Source organism: Rattus norvegicus, chromosome 9 (assembly GCF_021556685.1).
Source record: "Rattus norvegicus strain SHRSP/BbbUtx chromosome 9, alternate assembly SHRSP_T2T, whole genome shotgun sequence".
Taxonomy (NCBI): domain Eukaryota; kingdom Metazoa; phylum Chordata; class Mammalia; order Rodentia; family Muridae; genus Rattus; species Rattus norvegicus.
Window position 1 is genome coordinate 65,799,810 of NC_141542.1, and position 21,545 is coordinate 65,821,354.

At 38.7% G+C, this 21,545-nt stretch overlaps 2 protein-coding genes across 38 annotated transcripts in view; one reads left to right on the forward strand and one right to left on the reverse strand.

Moving 5' to 3' along the window:
* Positions 1 to 18,341, forward strand: part of LOC108351929 (uncharacterized) — a 111,298-nt gene extending 92,957 nt beyond the window's left edge. For 17 of the 37 annotated variants that reach the window (XR_015629518.1, XR_015629540.1, XR_015629543.1 and 14 more), the window contains one exon: positions 3,217 to 3,919. Coding sequence is in view for 3 of the 37 variants with exons in the window: in XM_087568989.1 (XP_087425115.1) it covers positions 3,217 to 3,227 (11 nt within the window). In the remaining 34 variants the exon portion in view is untranslated. Of the gene's footprint in view, positions 1 to 1,759; positions 2,088 to 3,216; positions 5,279 to 6,524; positions 6,661 to 15,627 lie in introns of those variants that run through there. The other 20 variants (XR_015629549.1, XR_015629519.1, XR_015629520.1 and 17 more) reach the window with 10 other exon arrangements.
* Tmeff2 (transmembrane protein with EGF-like and two follistatin-like domains 2) overlaps positions 1 to 21,545 on the reverse strand; it is a 287,043-nt gene that overhangs the window by 134,079 nt on the left and 131,419 nt on the right. Inside the window, exon 5 of the mRNA NM_001394330.1 lies at positions 1,508 to 1,604. Within this exon, the coding sequence (NP_001381259.1) occupies positions 1,508 to 1,604 (97 nt within the window). The remainder of the gene's footprint in view (positions 1 to 1,507; positions 1,605 to 21,545) is intronic.

A 21,545-nucleotide genomic window follows, 5' to 3' on the forward strand; every position in this document is an offset into this window, starting at 1 on the left:
TTCTACATTAAAATGCCTCATTAGTGTCTTCTGTTTCACTTCTGCTAATATATCATTTTCCTTCTTATTTAAAAAGCATCCCTTTTCTTTAAAGAGATTTCTTCTACTCTCAGAAGCTTTTCACATGAGTAATAGTAGCTCTTGGTAAATACTTTTCATATTGAAGAATAGAATGGTTTTCTGTTTTCATCAAAGATATATAAGAGAGAAAGAAAGAAGAGAGGGATCAAGAAAGAAAGAGGGGGGAGAAGGAGAGAGGGAAGGAAGGAGACAGAATAGGAAGATACAGGGAGAAAAAAAGGGAGGGAGACAGTAGAAGATGGGAAAAGAGGGAAAGGAAAGGAGAGGAGAGAGGGAGGGAATGGAGAGAGATGGGAAGAAAGAGAGAGATAGAAAGAAGAAAGAAGAGGAGGGAGAGGAGGATGAGGAAGAGGAGGAGGAAAAGGAGGAGGAGCAAGAGGTGGTGGTGGTGGTGGCTAGGGTGAGCAGGAGTGAAAGGAAAAGATGGAATGCTTCTTCAATAACCAGACGTGCCAACTGCGACCTAGCTCTTTGAACTTTGTTAAATGATCAGGCCAGGACTTATACAGTAGATGGTATAAAAAACTAAATATTTGACACCCATTCAAAGTATTCCAAATTATCATTTGTTCAGCTAACTTGATAAGAGAAATGGAATATTCTGTAGAGGAAAGGAAAACCTGATGCAGGAGAGCAGTCTGGAGGTGTTTTGTTTTTTGTTTGTTATGCTTTTTGTCTTGGCTGAAGTGTCTTTTCAGCTTGTCACTGTGTGCGTCCTCTTTAAAATCTGAAGTTATTCAGACTCACAATCCTATAATCATGTTAGCAATTGCTGACGTTTGAACAGTCTCTTAATATGTGTGTTTAAATTCTGCACATTGAATTGTATTAGTGAGATGGTTTGTTGAAGATGATTATGTCATGTAAACTGAAGCTTCATTGCTTATTTACTTACTAATTAATCCTTCTATAAAAGAAGAGCACAGAGGTCCCTGTATCTCACCATTGTGAGGCGAGTGCTATCTCTAGGAGGCCGACCCTCAGCGGATGCTAAGTCTTCTCCAGAGCGAATGTTGGACTTCCTTGGCTCAAGAGGGCTTGACATAAATGTCTGCTATTTTCAGATACCCACCGTGTGCTATTTTTGCTATTCCAACCTAAAGAAACTTATTCATCTGTTGTCTCTGAGGCGTTCTACTAAATATGAGTTCCCTTTCTGTCCAGTAAGACTGACCATTTGGGGGTCCTCAGTGATAATTTTGTTTCTTATGCAAGCATCTGCTTGTCTGACCCACCTCACAACCTGGCTCCAGAAACTACTGCACTTACTCCTTAGTGCCTTGGGGAGTCAGAAGAAAATAGAAATTCTGACAACAAGATGTTTGAAAGAGTAACTACTGAATAATAACAATAACAACAACATCAACAACAATAATAATACCCTTAATTGCTGACATCCTTTTGAGAAACCAAAGCATCCTCTTACCAGACATCCTCAGCATCTTCATCGCATTCCGCACCAAACTGGCAAATGTCACAGGTAGATGTCTCCTTCTGACTGGTCTCTCCAGAGCCTTCATGGACTGTGGGACAGAAATCATACATGAAGGGCATGTAGATAGGTACACACAGTAAGGACAATGCTGGGATAATCCCCTGTCACAGTTGCGGCTTCCAGATGGGGTTGCTTGTTACTGGACTCCATAAAAATGACATATTTCTCTCTTTTCTTTCACAGTTTTAAAGATGTGACATGAACAATACTGTGGTATTCATGGGAACAGAGTGAATGCTTCTGCCCTTTTATATGTGGCACAGCTACAGACAAGAGTGCATATAATGGTTTTGAAAATTGCTTGGCTAATAAATATGAGAGTTATTTCATTAAAAGGGATTTACAGCAGTCTCTTTGAATATTTATGAAAAGTATTTGCATTTTTTTCATTTTCTGTTTTTGGTTTTCCAAGACAAATTGTTCTGGCTGTCCAAGAACTCTCTCGTACACTAGATGGGCTCAACCTCAGAGATCCACCTGCCTCTGCCTCTTGATTTCTGGGATTAAACAGGTCATTACTGCCTGATTATTTTGTTCTTTTTTTAATTATTCCTATAGTTCACATTTTTCATTCAAAGGATTGGAATCCTTAAAATATAGTCTTACATCAAGTAAATGTAGCCTTTTTTAAAAATTGGTTTTTTAAAATTTACGTTTCAAAATTTACATTTCCTATTTTCCCATCCATAAACCTCCTACCCCATCCCACCTTCCCCTTCTTCGATGAGGGTGTTCCCCTACCCACCCAACAACTTCTTCTCATCTCCCTGCCCTGACACTCTCTTACACTGAGGAGGTTGAACCTTGGCAGGACCAAGGGCTTCCCCTCCCATTGGTGCCCAACAAGACCATCCTCTGCTACATATGCAGCTGGAGCCATGGGGCTGTCCATGTGTACCCTTTGGAACCATCCCTGGGATGGTTTAGTCCCTGGGAGCTCTGCTTGGTTAGTATTGTTGTTCTTATGGGGTTGCAAATCCCTTTAGCTCCTTGAATCCTTTCTCTAACTCCTCCAATGGGGATCCCATTCTCAGTTCAATGGATGGCTGCTAGCATTCGCCTCTGTATTTGTCATGCTCTGGTTGAGCCTCTCAGGAGACAGCTATATCAGGTTCCTGACAGCATGCACTTTTTGGCATCAGCAATATTGTCTGGGTTTGGTAGCTCTATGTGTATGAGCTGGATCCCCAGGTAAGCAGTCTCTGGATGGCTTTTCCTTCAGTTTCTGCTCCAAATAAATGTACTCTTATTCAGTGCTTTCATTTCTCCCTTTACCTGTTATGTACTTACATATTGAATATATGTATTTAGAAAATAATTTACTATTTAAATCTTATTTTGTGTGTGTATATACATGCATGCATTTGTATGTACACACTGTACTGGATTGGAGTGCCTATAGCCGCAAGAAGAAGGTATCAGATCTCCTAGAGCTAGAGCTGTGGGTGTGGGGTCAGCCACCAGACAGAAATGCTGGAAATTGAATCCTATCTCCTAGAAAGCAGAAAGGACTCTTAACTATTGATACCACTCTCCAGCCACAACCTTTATTTTTACATGGTTATCTTGAGCTATGAACAAAAACTGTAGTTAAAATATTAAGGTAGCTACTGACTCATATTGGTCCTTTACCTTGACAGTGTACATATGAAATTGGCAAAGTGAGAGCAAATCACAAATTATCATCACAAGAGCAGCACCAAATGATGTGAGAAAGAAAGAAAACAAATGTTCTACTGATTTGACTGCCAAGCCCAGCACCACCTCTGCAGTAACGGACTATTGTGTACTCAGTAAGAACAGGAAAGTTGGAAAAAAGAAAAACAGCTTTTCTGACTACTACAAATACAACCAGTTTCCATGGACAGACTGTACAGGTTCCCATAGTTTCCACAAGAGACCTGCTGCCAGGGATCACATGATTTCAACAGGACGGTGCCATAACTCCTCCACGCATCTCAGGAACATTTTATGAGGAAATAATTGGCTAACACTCCTGGCCCCTTACTTCCAAACTTCTTTTGCTACGCTGTCATTTCTCCTCATTTTCTCTCCACTTCTTATTTGCCTGTTAATCATTTTTCAGTATTTACAAAAGTAACTATCTTTCTTGAGTTTAGTTTATTGCTGTGAAGAGAAGTGATTTCATGAATAATCAAACACAAAGAGCCCAGAATGCCTGTAGGAGAGTTCTATTTTATGGCTCTGTCAAGGAATCTGGGAATGGGCTCTTTCTAAAATAATCAAGTTTTTCTTGTGCTTGTTGCTATGTTTCTATTTTCATGGTGCCAAGTAGTCTTAACTGGTGATTAAGTTATGAATTAAATGGCTCACTTTCACGGCAAAAGTATTGATGTTATTGCTTTTAACCTACTTGGTTTAGGGAAAAACTTCCCTCTGAGTTTCTGGGGAAGAAGGAATTTAACTCTGATAAAAGGGACAATAGTTACATCAATCTACCCTACTACTCTATTACAGAAAGGCCATTAGAGTGTACCATGGGGGTTGGGGGGAAGCTAAGGCCTTACCTCAGGGGAGAATGAGAGCTGAGGCTGGTATCTTTATTACTTTCTTATTATTAATGCAACACAGAAGCTGCTAATGGGAGTGAGCCTTTTAGTGTTAGCAGGATTAGCAACTCCCAGGCTACAACTTCCCACTGCTCAGGAAACATACCACAGTGAAAGGAAGGTGCCTAATGATGGGAGAAATCACTTAGGAGCAGGACCACTTTCTTCACCAGCTGAGATCCAGGCTTAGGTATCTGCTGGAAGAAATGGAGGGGCAAGTTTCGCTAGCTCAGCAAGCCTGGCCATGGCACTCTTACCTGAAGCCACACTATAATCCATGGAAAGGCAATTTTGGGTAGAAAAGCCACGTTTGACATTTTTCTCACAAGGAGGAGTAATTCAGAATAAGACATAGCAGTGCCCTCTCACTAAATGCGTGGCAAATAAAATGCCAAGACAAAGTCATCCACAAGAAACCCAGAGGAAAATATCTCCTTTCTAAAATATCTCTCTCAGCTTTGTAACCTATCAGCAGTTAAATCAGCTAACTTTGATTTAACCCATGAGCTCTTACACAGGGCTGGCCTCAGAAGCAATGGTCATTATTTGTTCATGTATTTACTTATCTTGGAGATACTGAATTAATGGCATAACTTGAGGTTGGAATATACCCATAAAAGCAAACAACAAAACAAAGCCCTAAAGCCGGACCACTGAGTTAAACGCAACCCCCAGAAGATATCGGCAGCCTCAAACACCTTCATTGTCTGACACCAGACATGCACAGGGGCACTAAAATACAGAGTCTTTCTCATTCAATAGATGAAGAGAGGCCTCATGCTCATTATTTCATACAGCCGGGGAGGCTGTTCCACAGAGCACACTTTGAGGGGAACACTCAGTGCCATGCATCATTTCAAAACAATGCACAACCTATTAGTGGGCAGCAAAAGTAAGTGGGCCAGAACCGACAAGTCTGCAGCTATTGTAACAGTCTACACTAGACTCGAGAACATCAGTATGTCTTACTTAGCAAGAACAGGTTGTGTTAAAGAACGCTGTCCTCGTCATACATATGTACTTACATACAGGCTGAGCCACGAACTGTAACTCTTAATAAAGGTCACAGACATACAAGCTGGCAAACCACTGGTTTAGCACCTGTGAAAAGTTCAGTAAATGTGCATTACACAGAACTGCTTCTTTTTTTGCCTTCTTCCTACATTGCCAGAAACAGTACGGAAAGGATAAGTGCTTAATTATTTGTATCCATATAATGGTTACATGGGAAGAAACACAATTTTCCCAAAGTCTTACCTTCGCTGTATATTTTTACATTTTAAGCTGTCATTTTGAGCCATCAAGGAGAATAATTATGTCATTTTGTTTACTGGAAATGGGTTTTACAAGTGCTTGAAGGGAATTCAAGGGGCAAGAGAGGTTTACCTCTTAAAGACACCAGGCATTCGATACACTATTCTAGACCGGAAACTGACCTTTTCCATTTAAGGAAGTTTGGAAATGGAGAAGTATAAGAACTGATTGGATCTACCTCGTCTAGTCTCCCTGCCCTTGTAGCTTCTCCTATGGGCAGTTATGTTCCTTCCTCTCCACTTTGTTCTGGCTCCAAACTCGTCCTATGCACTGCCATAGACATAGCCAGTTTTTCTTTTCTTTTTTTTTTTTTTTTTTTTGGTTCTTTTTTTTTTTTTTTTTCGGAGCTGGGAATCAAACCCAGGGCCTTGCGCTTCCTAGGCAAGTGCTCTACCACTGAGCTAAATCCCCAACCCGCCAGTTTTTCTAATGTTCTTTTTGTTGAGAGCATAGCAGAAATCCACATTTAGTCACACACTCAGATCTTAAGGCAACTTTTTGAGTTTGAAGAACGATATGGAGACGGTGAGCTATCTACTACTATCTTAGTAAATTTCCTTATTTTCTTCCCCTGTGACCATATTTCCTGCCACTACCCTGTTTGTATGTGGGCAGGTGGGGCATCTGTTTTTGTCACCTCTGGACATTTGGAGCTATTAACTGGTAACTATTACTGGGCATCGGTGTATCTCTAAAGCTCAGTGGTAGACTGTATGATTAGAATGATTCAGCCTATGAGTTTAATCTATCACACACACACACACACACACACACACACACACACACACACGCACATACACACATTGGGGTGCATTGGACAGGAGAAAAGGAAACAAATTATAATTTGGTATTGAAAGAACAAAGCATTTATAACTAGATTAACTATTATTTGTATTTGTGCATGATATTTGCCTATGTGCATACCTATGTGTGTGAATGCAGGGGTGCATTGTACTATGGCTGCCTATGCAAGTGGTCAAAAAACCTGAGTTTTTGGTTTTTGCCTTCACCTTTGAGCCAGGATTTCTTTGTGTTTGTTTGTTTTTGTTTGTTTTTTTTTCCAGAATTGCTGACTGGTGAGTAGCCAGGCATCCTCCTGTCTCCACTTTTCATCTCCATACGGCAGCACTGTGACACAGAGGATTGTGTTTCCATGTAGGTTCTGGGCATTAGAACTCAGGTCCTCACGCTTGCCAGAAAGTACGTTTTACCTGCTCAGCCATCTCCCTGCCCTCCAGCATCCCTATGAGCAGCATTTTATACTCAAGTTTCTAATTCTCTTGAACTATTTCACAGTAGCAGTTTCACTGTCACAAAGTAAAATATTGTGGTTGATGGCATTTTACCTTTATTCTCAAATTTGGGGATGTGTTAATATATTTTGGATATGAACTTTTGCTCAGATACATCTTTAATTTTCCCTTCAGACTACATACATCCTCAGACCTGAGCAGAAGTGTTCATTTAGATGAAGCCAACATTTTCCTTTCATGACTTTTATTTTTATGTCATATGTCGAAAGACTTCTACTCAAAGGTTATACATGTCTTTGCTTTTAGAAATGTTAAGGGTTAGTTTTAAGCTCACATTTGTGATCTACCTCAAATTGAATTTTGTGTTTCATGTGAGGACTGAGAATCTTTCTCCCCCAAGTGTGATTTTTCTTTTGATCTGTAAATGTGATAAGATGCATTAATTTTCACATGTTAAACTAACCTTAGACTCCTGGGAAAAATCGAGCCTGATTTAGTATATTAACTTCTTAGTATGTTACTGGATTTCGTTTTCTATTCTGTTCAGCATTTTTGTACTTGTTATGTCTTATTGTAACTCTAACTTTCTTCTTGTGTTCTGCATACTTGGTTTAGGGGGCGCTCATCGTCTACACTGAAAATGGACAGATGTTCAGGAAGAGAATGTCTTTATCCACTGCTTGCTATTCTCCAGTACAGAAGTGCTGGAGGGCCTTTTATCATAAATTTGACTTTTTTTTTTGTATGATGGAACTTTTTTCCCCCATCTTAATGGGTTCTGCTTTTACTTTTATTCTTTCCTTGGTGCTATATTCTTAGGATGTAGTTCATTATGTTTCAAATTCAGTAACACCTTATTTTCTAAGAGCGGTACGTAAAGACAATTTCCCAACAAGAGTTGCATTGTCTGTACCCCACAAACCTTGATAGACTTGTATTTCCCTTGAAATATCTATTGTTATGCATCCTCTGAAGTTTCTTCTCTAACCAACGGATTACTTACTAGTTGGCTTCTTTTTTTTTTTTTTTTATTAACTTGAGTATTTCTTATATACATTTCGAGTGTTATTCCCTTTCCCGGTTTCCGGGCAAACATCCCCCTCCCCCCTCCCCTTCCTTATGGGTGTTCCCCTCCCAACCCTCCCCCCATTGCCGCCCTCCCCCCATAGACTAGTTCACTGGGGGTTCAGTCTTAGCAGGACCCAGGGCTTCCCCTTCCACTGGTGCTCTTACTAGGATATTCATTGCTACCTATGGGGTCAGAGTCCAGGGTCAGTCCATGTAAAGTCTTTAGGTAGTGGCTTAGTCCCTGGAAGCTCTGGTTCCTTGGCATTGTTGTACTTTTGGGGTCTCGAGCCCCTTCAAGCTCTTCCAGTTCTTTCTCTGATTCCTTCAACGGGGGTCCTATTCTCAGTTCAGTGGTTTGCTGCTGGCATTCGCCTCTGTATTTGCTGTATTCTGGCTGTGTCTCTCAGGAGCGATCTACATCCGGCTCCTGTCGGTCTGCACTTCTTTGCTTCATCCATCTTGTCTAATTGGGTGGCTGTATATGTATGGGCCACATGTGGGGCAGGCTCTGAATGGGTGTTACTTCAGTCTCTGTTTTAATTTTTGCCTCTCTCTTCCCTGCCAAGGGTATTCTTGTTCCCCTTTTAAAGAAGGCGTGAAACATTCACATTTTGATAATCTGTCTTGAGTTTCATTTGTTCTAGGCATCTAGGGTAATTCAAGCATTTGGACTAATAGCCACTTATCAATGAGTGCATACCATGTATGTCTTTCTGTGAGTGGGTTAGCTCACTCAGGATGATATTTTCCAGTTCCAACCATTTGCCTACGAATTTCATAAACTCGTTGTTTTTGATAGCTGAGTAATATTCCATTGTGTAGATGTACCACATTTTCTGTATCCATTCCTCTGTTGAAGGGCATCTGGGTTCTTTCCATTTTCTGGCTATTATAAATAAGGCTGCGATGAACATAGTGGAGCACGTGTCTCTTTTATATGTTGAGGCATCTTTTGGGTATATGCCCAAGAGAGGTATAGCTGGATCCTCAGGCAGTTCAATGTCCAATTTTCTGAGGAACCTCCAGACTGATTTCCAGAATGGTTTTACCAGTCTGCAATCCCACCAACAATAAAGGAGTGTTCCTCTTTCTCCACATCCTCACCAGCATCTGCTGTCACCTGAGTTTTTGATCTTAGCCATTCTCACTGGTGTGAGGTGAAATCTCAGGGTTGTTTTGATTTGCATTTCATTATGACTAAAGATGTTGAACATTTCTTTAGGTGTTTCTCAGCCATTCGGCATTCCTCAGCTGTGAATTCTTTGTTTAGCTCTGAACCCCATTTTTTAATAGGGTTATTTGTTTCCCTGCGGTCTAACTTCTTGAGTTCTTTGTATATTTTGGATATAAGGCCTCTATCTGTTGTAGGATTGGTAAAGATCTTTTCCCAATCTGTTGGTTGCCGTTTTGTCCTAACCACAGTGTCCTTTGCCTTACAGAAGCTTTGCAGTTTTATGAGATCCCATTTGTCGATTCTTGATCTTAGAGCATAAGCCATTGGTGTTTTGTTCAGGAAATTTTTTCCAGTGCCCATGTGTTCCAGATGCTTCCCTAGTTTTTCTTCTATTAGTTTGAGTGTGTCTGGTTTGATGTGGAGGTCCTTGATCCACTTGGACTTAAGCTTTGTACAGGGTGATAAGCATGGATCGATCTGCATTCTTCTACATGTTGCCCTCCAGTTGAACCAGCACCATTTGCTGAAAATGCTATCTTTTTTCCATTGGATGGTTTTGGCTCCTTTGTCAAAAATCAAGTGACCATAGGTGTGTGGGTTCATTTCTGGGTCTTCAATTCTATTCCATTGGTCTATCTGTCTGTCTCTGTACCAATACCATGCAGGTTTTATCACTATTGCTCTGTAATACTGCTTGAGTTCAGGGATAGTGATTCCCCCTGAAGTCCTTTTATTGTTGAGGATAGCTTTAGCTATCCTGGGTTTTTTGTTATTCCAGATGAATTTGCAAATTGTTCTGTCTAACTCTTTGAAGAATTGGATTGGTATTTTCATGGGGATTGCATTGAATCTGTAGATTGCTTTTGGTAAAATGGCCATTTTTACTATATTAATCCTGCCAATCCATGAGCATGGGAGATCTTTCCATCTTCTGAGGTCTTCTTCAATTTCTTTCCTCAGTGTCTTGAAGTTCTTATTGTCCAGATCTTTTACTTGCTTGGTTAAAGTCACACCGAGGTACTTTATATTATTTGGGTCTATTATGAAGGGTGTCGTTTCCCTAATTTCTTTCTCGGCTTGTTTCTCTTTTGTATAGAGGAAGGCAACTGATTTATTTGAGTTAATTTTATACCCAGCCACTTTGCTGAAGTTGTTTATCAGCTTTAGTAGTTCTCTGGTGGAACTTTTGGGATCACTTAAATATACTATCATGTCATCTGCAAATAGTGATATTTTGACCTCTTCTTTTCCGATCTGTATCCCTTTGATCTACTTTTGTTGTCTGATTGCTCTGGCTAGAACTTCAAGAACTATATTGAATAAGTAGGGAGAGAGTGGGCAGCCTTGTCTAGTCCCTGATTTTAGTGGGATTGCTTCAAGTTTCTCTCCATTTAGTTTAATGTTAGCAACTGGTTTGCTGTATATGGCTTTTACTATGTTTAGGTATGGGCCTTGAATTCCTATTCTTTCCAGGACTTTTATCATGAAGGGGTGTTGAATTTTGTCAAATGCTTTCTCAGCATCTAATGAAATGATCCTGTGGTTCTGTTCTTTCAGTTTGTTTATATAATGGATCACGTTGATGGTTTTCCGTATATTAAACCATCCCTGCATGCCTGGGATGAAGCCTACTTGATCATGGTGGATGATTGTTTTGATGTGCTCTTGAATTCGGTTTGCCAGAATTTTATTGAGTATTTTTGCGTCGATATTCATAAGGGAAATTGGTCTGAAGTTCTCTTTCTTTGTTGTGTCTTTGTGTGGTTTAGGTATAAGAGTAATTGTGGCTTCGTAGAAGGAATTCGGTAGGGCTCCATCTGTTTCAATTTTGTGGAATAGTTTGGATAATATTGGTATGAGGTCTTCTATGAAGGTTTGATAGAATTCTGCACTAAACCCGTCTGGACCTGGGCTCTTTTTGGTTGGGAGACCTTTAATGACTGCTTCTATTTCCTTAGGAGTTATGGGGTTGTTTAACTGGTTTATCTGTTCCTGATTTAACTTCGATACCTGGTATCTGTCTAGGAAATTGTCCATTTCCTGAAGATTTTCAAATTTTGTTGAATATAGGTTTTTATAGTAAGATCTGATGATTTTTTGAATTTCCTCCCAATCTGTAGTTATGTCTCCCTTTTCATTTCTGATTTTGTTAATTTGGACACACTCTCTGTGTCCTCTCGTTAGTCTGGCTAAGGGTTTATCTATCTTGTTGATTTTCTCAAAGAACCAAGTTTTGGTTCTGTTGATTCTTTCTATGGTCCTTTTTGTTTCTACTTGGTTGATTTCAGCTCTGAGTTTGATTATTTCCTGCCTTCTACTCCTCCTGGGTGTATTTGCTTCTTTTTGTTCTAGAGCTTTTAGGTGTGCTGTCAAGCTGCTGACATATGCTCTTTCCTGTTTCTTTCTGCAGGCACTCAGCGCTATGAGTTTTCCTCGTAGCACAGCTTTCATTATGTCCCATAAGTTTGAGTATGTTGTATCTTCATTTTCATTAAATTCTAAAAAGTTTTTAATTTCTTTCTTTATTTCTTCCTTGACCAGGTTATCATTGAGTAGAGCATTGTTCAATTTCCACGTATATGTGGGCATTCTTCCCTTATTGTTATTGAAGACCAGTTTTAGGCCGTGGTGGTCCGATAGCACGCATGGGATTATTTCTATCTTTCTGTACCTGTTGAGGCCCGTTTTTTGACCAATTATATGGTCAATTTTGGAGAAAGTACCATGAGGAGCTGAGAAGAAGGTATATCCTTTTGCTTTAGGATAGAATGTTCTATAAATATCCGTTAAGTCCATTTGGCTCATGACTTGTCTTAGTCTGTCTACATCACTGTTTAATTTCTGTTTCCATGATCTGTCCATTGATGAGAGTGGGGTGTTGAAATCTCCCACTATTATTGTGTGAGGTGCAATGTGTGTTTTGAGCTTTAGTAAGGTTTCTTTTACGTATGTAGGTGCCCTTGTATTTGGGGCATAGATATTTAGGATTGAGAGTTCATCTTGGTGGATTTTTCCTTTGATGAATATGAAGTGTCCTTCCTTATCTTTTTTGATGACTTTTAGTTGGAAATTGATTTTATTTGATATTAGAATGGCTACTCCAGCTTGCTTCTTCTGACCATTTGCTTGGAAAGTTGTTTTCCAGCCTTTCACTCTGAGGTAGTGTCTGTCTTTGTCTCTGAGGTGTGTTTCCTGTAGGCAGCAGAATGCAGGGTCCTCGGTGCGTATCCAGTTTGTTAATCTATGTCTTTTTATTGGGGAGTTGAGGCCATTGATATTGAGAGATATTAAGGAATAGTGATTATTGCTTCCCGTTATATTCATATTTGGATGTGAGGTTATGTTTGTGTGCTTTCATTCTCTTTGTTTTGTTGCCAAGACGATTAGTTTCTTGCTTCTTCTAGGGTATAGCTTGCCTCCTTATGTTGGGCTTTACCATTTATTATCCTTTGTAGTGCTGGATTTGTAGAAAGATATTGTGTAAATTTGGTTTTGTCATGGAATATCTTGGTTTCTCCATCAATGTTAATTGAGAGTTTTGCTGGATACAGTAACCTGGGCTGGCATCTGTGTTCTCTTAGGGTCTGTATAACATCAGTCCAGGATCTTCTGGCCTTCATAGTTTCTGGCGAGAAGTCTGGTGTGATTCTGATAGGTCTCCCTTTATATGTTACTTGACCTTTTTCCCTTACTGCTTTTAATATTCTTTCTTTATTTTGTGCGTTTGGTGTTTTGACAATTATGTGACGGGAGGTGTTTCTTTTCTGGTCCAATCTATTTGGAGTTCTGTAGGCTTCTTGTATGTCTATGGGTATCTCTTTTTTTAGGTTAGGGAAGTTTTCTTCTATGATTTTGTTGAAGATATTTACTGGTCCTTTGAGCTGGGAGTCTTCACTCTCTTCTATACCTATTATCCTTAGGTTTGATCTTCTCATTGAGTCCTGGATTTCCTGTATGTTTTGGACCAATAGCTTTTTCCCCTTTACATTATCTTTGACAGTTGAGTCAATGATTTCTATGAAATCTTCTGCTCCTGAGATTCTCTCTTCCATCTCTTGTATTCTGTTGGTGAAGCTTGTATCTACAGCTCCTTGTCTCTTCTTTTGGTTTTCTATATCCAGGGTTGTTTCCATGTGTTCTTTCTTGATTGCTTCTATTTCCATTTTTAATTCCTTCAACTGTTTGATTGTGTTTTCCTGGAATTCTTTCAGGGATTTTTGCGATTCCTCTCTGTAGGCTTTTACTTGTTTATTAATGTTTTCCTGTGCTTCCCTAAGTGTGTTCATGTCTTTCTTGAAGTCCTCCAGCATCATGATCAAATATGATTTTGAAACTAGATCTTGCTTTTCTGGTGTGTTTGGATATTCCATGTTTGTTTTGGTGGGAGAATTGGGCTCCGATGATGGCATGTAGTCTTGGTTTCTGTTGCTTGGGTTCCTGCGCTTGCCTCTCGCCATCAGATTATCTCTAGTGTTACTTTGTTCTGCTATTTCTGACAGTGGCTAGACTGTCCTATAAGCCTGTGTGTCAGGAGTGCTGTAGACCTGTTTTCCTCTCTTTCAGTCAGTTATGGGGACAGAGTGTTCTGCTTTCGGGCGTGTAGTTTTTCCTCTCTACAGGTCTTCAGCTGTTCCTGTGGGCCTGTGTCTTGAGTTCACCAGGCAGCTTTCTTGCAGCAGAAAATTTGGTCTTACCTGTGGTCCCGAGGCTTAGGTTTGCTCGTGGGGTGCTGCCCAGGGGCTCTCTGCAGCGGCAGCAACCAGGAAGACCTTTGCCGCCCCTTCAGGGAGCTTCAGTGCACCAGGGTTCCAGATGGTCTTTGGCTTTTTCCTCTGGCGTCCGAGATGTGTGTGCAGGGAGCAGTCTCTTCTGGTTTCCCAGGCTTGTCTGCCTCTCTGAAGGTTTAGCTCTCCCTCCCACGGGATTTGGGTGCAGAGAACTGTTTATCCGGTCTGTTTCCTTCAGGTTCTGGAGGTGTCTCTGGCAGGGGTCCTGCCGCTCCTGGGCCCTCCCCCACGGGAGCCCAGAGGCCTTATACAGTGTCCTCTTGGGCCAGGGATGTGGGCAGGGGTGAGCAGTGTTGGTGGTCTCTTCTGCTCTGCAGCCTCAGGAGTGCCCACCTGACCAGGCGGTTGGGTCTCTCTCTCACCGGGTCTGGGAGCAGAGAGCTGCTGCGGGCCGGGATCCGCGGGTGTGGGACTTCCACTAGTTGGCTTCTTAATGCTCAAATATTTAAGCACCTTTGAAGGTTTGTTGTTTTATTTTCATTTTATTAATTCAATGGTGTATTTTGCCATAGGTAGAAGTTTTATTTAATATTTTCAAATTTATTAAATATTGTTTTATGTCTCAAGACGAGGTCTACGCAGCACCTTAGAAGTTACAACTTTCTTCTTAGACAATGTATGTTGCTCTTGTGGGGAATAATTTCTTATTGATGTTAAGTATTTCCTTACTGAGAGTGTTGTTCAGTGTCTGTGTAAATTGGTGATTTTGGATTCTATTGTATCTGCTATTGAGAAAAGAGCACTGAAATCCACATTGGTGACTGCAACGCCGCTTCTTGATCTTTGTGTTTTGACTGATCTTCTGAAATGTCTCTGGGAGTTAGTAAGAATCTCCAATCATGAGTCACCTGACTTTTCTATTCCTATCTCCAGATTCCTTTTGCTTTGTTTCTAATTTTGTATATCTAATCTTTCTTTCAATTTGTTTAAAAGTCTTTCTTAAAGAATTGGTTTTATCTTTTTATAAAGGTTATTAAAAGGTATTTCTTGTAAACAACATCTGTTTGAGTTATTTTAAAAAACATTAATTTTGTATAAACCTGAGTGTTCAGCCATTTATTCTACCTTAATGACTAGTATATTTAGTTTTGAACCAAGCTTATATTTGGTTCATATTTTCCATCATGATGTCGTGTCCCTCTTTTCCATTTTGTGCTTTAATATTTGCTCATTGATTTTTGGATAAATTAATAATTTTATAAACTTTGTTTTATTTTATCTCATCTAATGATTCTTAGGAGAGAGGCTGCATGTCTTTATGCTATTAATTTGGAACTTACTCTGAAACAACAATATGCATCTTTAATAATGATGATATACCCTTGTTTTAACAACCATAAGAGCACACTTCTAATGATTCTCTCATAAGCTTTAGACTTTGTTAAAGTATATTTATTAAATACACTTTACTTGTACCCTCGTGATGAAAATTATGAACATATGGATTTACTTTAATGGCCATCCTGCTGTTTTCTGTTAATTTAACAAGCAAAAAGACAAATAATTCAGCACTAGACCTGTCCATCATTCATACATGGTTGACTTTTGACCTAGGTGTGCCCCAACTCTTACAGATTTGCCTAGTACATAGGCTTCATGGAAAACACTCCTGGAAAAATTTTGTCCAGAGCAGATTGCATGATTTGTATCCATTATTTCTTTCTTATTTCTTAATGAGAGTATTATATGCTTCATGCCGCAGCTGTCTGACCTGTAGTTCTACAAGGCCACATTTTGCCTTCTGACATGAGCTGGCATTGAAATGTGAGGGTAACTGAGAAAGTACTGACGAGAAGCTGTGAGAAAGCCATTATGTGCACTTGTACGTCCAGGTTCTTTCTGTTTTTATAAAAGATACATGACCAAATATGTGCTGTTCTTTCAGCCTGCTCCAGAAGGAGAAGACGGATGGGATGGGGCCACAGCTGACCACAGCAATGAAGGAAGAAATATGCCACAGACACTGCAAGCTTCTGAGATGCCGAAGCCATTTGTAATGGGAACTTTACCTATGGAAAACAGACTAATAAATCATGGGCTGATTTATTAATAAATTCCAAAGACACAAGCATTCTCACACCTCAGATTCTGTTTTCCTTATCTACACTGCTTTCGGCCTACTTGCTTTCCTCTCAGTCTGATTGTACCTTTCATTATTTCCCTTTATTGCCAGCATATGGTCCACCATGGTTAAAACATGTTTCCGTTGTTGTACTTTGATTTTCTTCCCAGATGATACTAATTTTGCCAGTCAGTGTACAGCTTCCATTTTCTCTCCAGGCAGCTTTAGGTCAGCATTTTGTTCCACATATGAAATGTGTTGTTTATATTAATGTAACATCAACATTAAAAATAACACTAACATATCCAAGTAAAAATATTCTGTGCATTGGGTGTAAAATAAAGAAATGATCCTTTTAGTTGTTAGACAGTATAAAAAATAAAGAGATTTTGAAGTTGAAAATGTGACACTCCCACTATTGTGAAGCTGGGAAAAAATCGAATTTTAGATGTATTCTATGCACACCCCAATATGATTTGTTTTGAACAATTATAAAATGTTTTTCTCCTTCTATTTATAGTGAATAGGAACTTGATCCCAAAGTAATTCTTGGTAGACTTTGAAGGGTTTTAAAAATCTTTTACATATATAAATAGTTAATGAATGATTTTATTCACTGTATCTGTAATAACTGCCACAATCTTGTTACTACATTATAAAGAATTATTTTATTTTGGAATAAGTTTTATAAATATGTATGTCTACATCACAAAATAGCCAAACTGAATTTACCCTCCAATAGAAAATAGACTCCAATTACAGATCAGGAAAGCATTTATAGAAAATATCTACTCACTCTTTAATTTCTACAACTTGCTAATTTTGTATTCTCTTAGACTGTTTTCCTCTGAGACATTTCTCTCACATGCAAGTGAGTTGTATAATAGTTAACATGGTCTGCGTTAACAGTTCCTAGAAGTTGAGAGCTTCTAAGTTGTTTGGAGTCACAAGCTACAATCTTTTATAGTTTCAGAGGTCTTTGTGGAATTCCCAATACAAATTTTAAATAAATAAGAAGGAAAATATTTTCCTTTTCTTATGCTTTGTGAGGCTATCTGTCTCTTGGCTAACAACCTGCTACGTATTGAAGTTCCAGAGAAAGAGGAGTGGTTCTCTGATTGGCTATTGCAGAACTAGAGTAATGTAATGTTTTGTAAGTATCCTCAGCATACGTCATCACAGTCTAATACTTTAGGCAGAAAAATCTATTATTGTTATTTCCATTAAATACATTCTATTCATGACTTAATACAAAGACATACAAGTCCATGCAATTTTAATTGATTTAAATATCCCAAACTAAAAATGACTAAAACTATACTTAGACAAAGTGCTTTAAATTCTAAAGCAACTTGAAAAGTCTAAGACACAAGTTAGTCTTTTTTAAAGAAGCCATTATAGGAATTTTCGTTTTTTAGAACTTTAAAAAACTTCTTTGGTAAATAATTATAATTTATCTTCTTATTGCAAATAACATTGAAAATTAACTTTGAACATTGAAAAATAACTTAGGAGATTAATACAGGGCTACTATGTTGAGATATATTTCTACTGCCATCATTTAAGCCTGACTGATGTAACCTAGATCCATCTGTATTAGCAGTAAGCACAATTACTTAAAGCGAAACGAAAGCCAAATGAAATCAAGAAAGAGGAGGAAGGAAGGAAAGAAAGGAGGCAGGCAAGTAAAAGTCTATATGACAGCTCTAAGTGACAGCTCTAAGATTCACTTAGAGCTAGTTGCTATGCCAAACTTTATGAAATGGTATCATATCAATTATATGGTAATTATAAGCAAAAATAGTCTTATTATTCAAAGCATAATTAATACAAACCATCCTATGAATATTCATATAAAAGAATGTGAAGTTTTCCTTAATGAATGTTAAAGGATGAGAAATTCAGTTTTTCAATAATTTATGAATGTTAGTCTGGATTACTGTAGGATACAGTGGTCCCCAAATTTTGATCAGAAGAACCTGTGAAAAGCCTAGAAGTTACTTGGTGGAAACAATAAATGTAGGTGAGACTGTCGATATACAGAGTAGAAAACAATGCAGTCAGAGAATGAACATGAAGTAGATTGTTTCAGCCCAAGACACAGATTCTATAAAAGTGATATGGGGCATCAATTCATATTGAGAGGGCTGATAGACAAGTTCAAATTTTGCCAATAGAGAATGGGACAAAATTAAAATGTGTCCTAGAAAGGAGACTGGATTAGGGCAAAGTTGAGTGTTGGTCACAGAAATAGGAATATATTTTCTGTAGAAAGAGAAAAAGATCAGTAATGTGGCAAGGAACTGCTACTAAAGTAGGTGAAACAAATCTTATCTGATAGGAACGGTAGGAATTTTATCATTCTGTCTCTGTCTAGGATGGTGATCAGTTAACAAGACACAGTTACAAACAGAAGATGTAAAACCCTGCAAGGGAATGACTGCAATGTCTTTCTATGTCTTCTCTACAAATTGACCTTATCAATGAATTAATAAATATGATGAATAAAGATACATGCTGACTGCATGTTTTTAGTCTAGTGTTTTGTGTTAGTAGTATAAATATATTTTGTAATGCATAGAAGTTTCCATTCATGTATGAAGGCTAATTGCTAACTGCATTCGCTTTTACCTGCTCAATGCTCATTGTAGTAGAGCCTTCGTAATCAAGTAGAATGTTATGTATCGTGTTTGTGCTCCATTCTCCAAAGCCATCAGCACTGCATTACTTCGTACCTCATCATTTCCCCTAAATTCTAAGGTAACTTTCTATGGAGCTGATCTCCTTATTCCCAAACTTGCCTTTTTCGGATGTATAACCTATGTATTCCACTAAAATGAAAAATCTGATCATGGCATTCAGAATTGGAAACAGCACGTAGATCTGCCTGCTTGACTATATTGAGGCTGACCACTAGGCGAACGTGCAGAGATTTTTCTCTAGCCCCAGATTTTTCTGTAATAAAGCATCACGCTGATGCTGATCTGCTTAGCTCGCTGACTGGGGTGAGGATTAAACAGGAGAAACCTGCAAATGCTTCACACCCTCTAACTTGCGCTCACACCCAAGGTATTAACGTTCAGCAGGTGTTGAAGGTGAAGCATTGTCATTCTCTCAGTCCAAGTGAGGATACTGGAGGAAGTTCAAATGGCCTGGCATCCCTCATGTCCATCCTTGGACCACTGAGTAAACTTATAGTGCTGGATTAAAATTTTGTGTGGACAAACGTTACAATTTTAAAGCAATATGACAAAAAAAAAGAGAGAAACAGAAATGCTAAATTTGTAGAGGAGGTCTTAGAACAAACTGAAATTATGCTCCTTGGTGAAAGAACTACAAGGCCAGAGGGTGTGCCAGACGAGTGGAGGAGTTATCACTGATAGATGCTCTCCGAAGCCAAACTCTTTATTGTGTAATGGACTTGTGAATAAAGATTATATTAAGGAGATGTCCCACTATTTTGTTATGGATGAAGACAAGAATGGAATCAAGAACTTTCTCCACTTCTTTTAGAATTATCCTTTTTCTGATGCTCCTCGTTCACTGGTAGCCTGACACTGTTATCATCTAACCTTTGTGTCTATAAGAAAGTTGCAGATAAAATTTATAAAGATAAAGGCTTATTTAGTTATATAACTTATTCAGTGTTTAAGTAGGCCAATGAAATAAAAGAATAACAGAAAAAGGCCAATTTTGAGAGGTCAGAGCAGTTTATAAAACTCGCAGCTACTGCAACAATTATTTTAAATGGCCTGTAATATTTTCTAGTCCACTTCAGCTATAATGGCAGAACCCTAGTTTTTTTATTGTTTTTGTTTTTAATGAAATGACCCATACTCTAGGAACGTTGGGGGCAGGATGTAGTGTTTATGATGAGGTTAAAGAGTTGGCAGGTCTATGACTTCTGCTTATTCTCTGTTGAGAGATCTTTCTTTCTTCATTTTCTTCTTTGCCGTTGGCTCAGTCACTTGACTCTGTCCATCCTCTTCTAGTTCACATCTGCCCCTCTAAAACAGCTTTGTAGTCTGTGACTGTGGGTCTACCCCTGAGAATTGCTAAGTCCCTCTTTGATACTGCTCTCCATTCTAAACAGCCAAGGGAGGCAGGCCTGGTATTGAAGGCAAAAGCGCTCATATATACTAACTCAACACGCAAAGAAAGACAAACGAGAAAAGAGTGTGTTCTCAGGTTTATAATGCAGAGGGCCATATTTACTTTATTGGAAGTATGAAAGAAAACATGACCATCTAACAACCTGGGAAAAAAAGAAAATATAAACTAAAACAATCTACATATTGGTCTGTGGAATTCAAAGAGCTAATATAGGTTACAAATTAGCTAAGCTGATTAACTTTAACCATTGACAGACTCCTTAGCTCAGTGTAAAGGTGTAAAGTGAAAAGAATTAGTTGTAGAAAATTATCTGGGTATTGAAAAGGCGTTAACATTAGAGGGAGTTTGGTGCCATGAGGTGATCAAGTCATCCAAAAAGAAATCGATAAAGTTTATAAAACTAACACTGTTTTCTTTATAATCCTATAAGGCCAGCTTTGCAAATGTAGTATTTTCTAAGCTTTCATTCAGTTCTGTATCAAAATTTATGGATGCTTCAATATTGAACATTTACACAGATTTTAATTATAAGATTTTCCTATTTTAGCTGCATTTGGCAAGGTGATACCTTCAAGTTGGGGAAAAATTGCAGCTGTCATAGCCACATGCCTAACAGGTTCTTCTGCTCATGATTGTTTTAAAATGACAGAATTAAAGGACATATTTTTTAAGGTTTTCAGGTGTAAAATGATTTATACTTGTAAGTGAATAAAACACACTGATGTATATGTTAAGCCCAAGAAGCAGACACTTGAAAGATCAGAACCTGTCCTAGTACAACATGTGTGCTACACTGACAGAGTAAACAACAGAATAAACATTGGTGGAGGACTCATCTAGTACTCCACTTTAAGACAACAGTCACTGTTTAGAAGGCAAAAAGCATTTCTAACAAATACTTCACATTGGCAATAAAAATGTGAATGGCATCTTAAAATACCAGTGGAGTCGAGAAAGAAACCATTTGAGTTCAAAGCCTCTGTTGCTTAAAAATAATTTTTATACAAAAGGTTTCGTGACTTGTCCCCACTCAACAACTCTCCCCTCACCTCTAGGCCATGCTGTTTATGTTGCTGCGGGGTGTACCTCTTCCTCAAGGATGTCTACCTGTTGCTATCACTGTCCATGTAAGCTGTCTCCTTCTTCCTGTAAGGCTGATTCAAACTGTAATGTGATACAGAGGTGCCACTTCATAGTCAGGAAGGAGGGGCTCACTGTCGGTCTTCATTGATTCCTGTTAAGCTGTTTGTATTCTTAATAATTGTGTCCTGAGCTTTGTTACTTTTTTAATAAAATATTTCATATTTAGTTCTTTAAGGTTATAGTAATATTGTTTTCCTTGCAGGTGTGTATGGGCACTGTGTACATGCCTGTGAATGTCAAAAGAAGGCATCTGATCTACTGGAATTGGGGTAAAGGTGGTTGGGAGCCATGTGGGTACGAGTAACTGAACCTGTTCTCTGCAAGAGCAGTTAGCGCTCTTCACTGTGGACATCTCACTCCATCAATTATGTATATTTATATCAATTATTATCTTTTCAGAACTCAGATTAGTTATCTGATTTTCCTGTTCCCCTAAAGGATCAAATCCTTTGTCTCTCCCCTTTTTACATTTCCTCCTCCTTTCT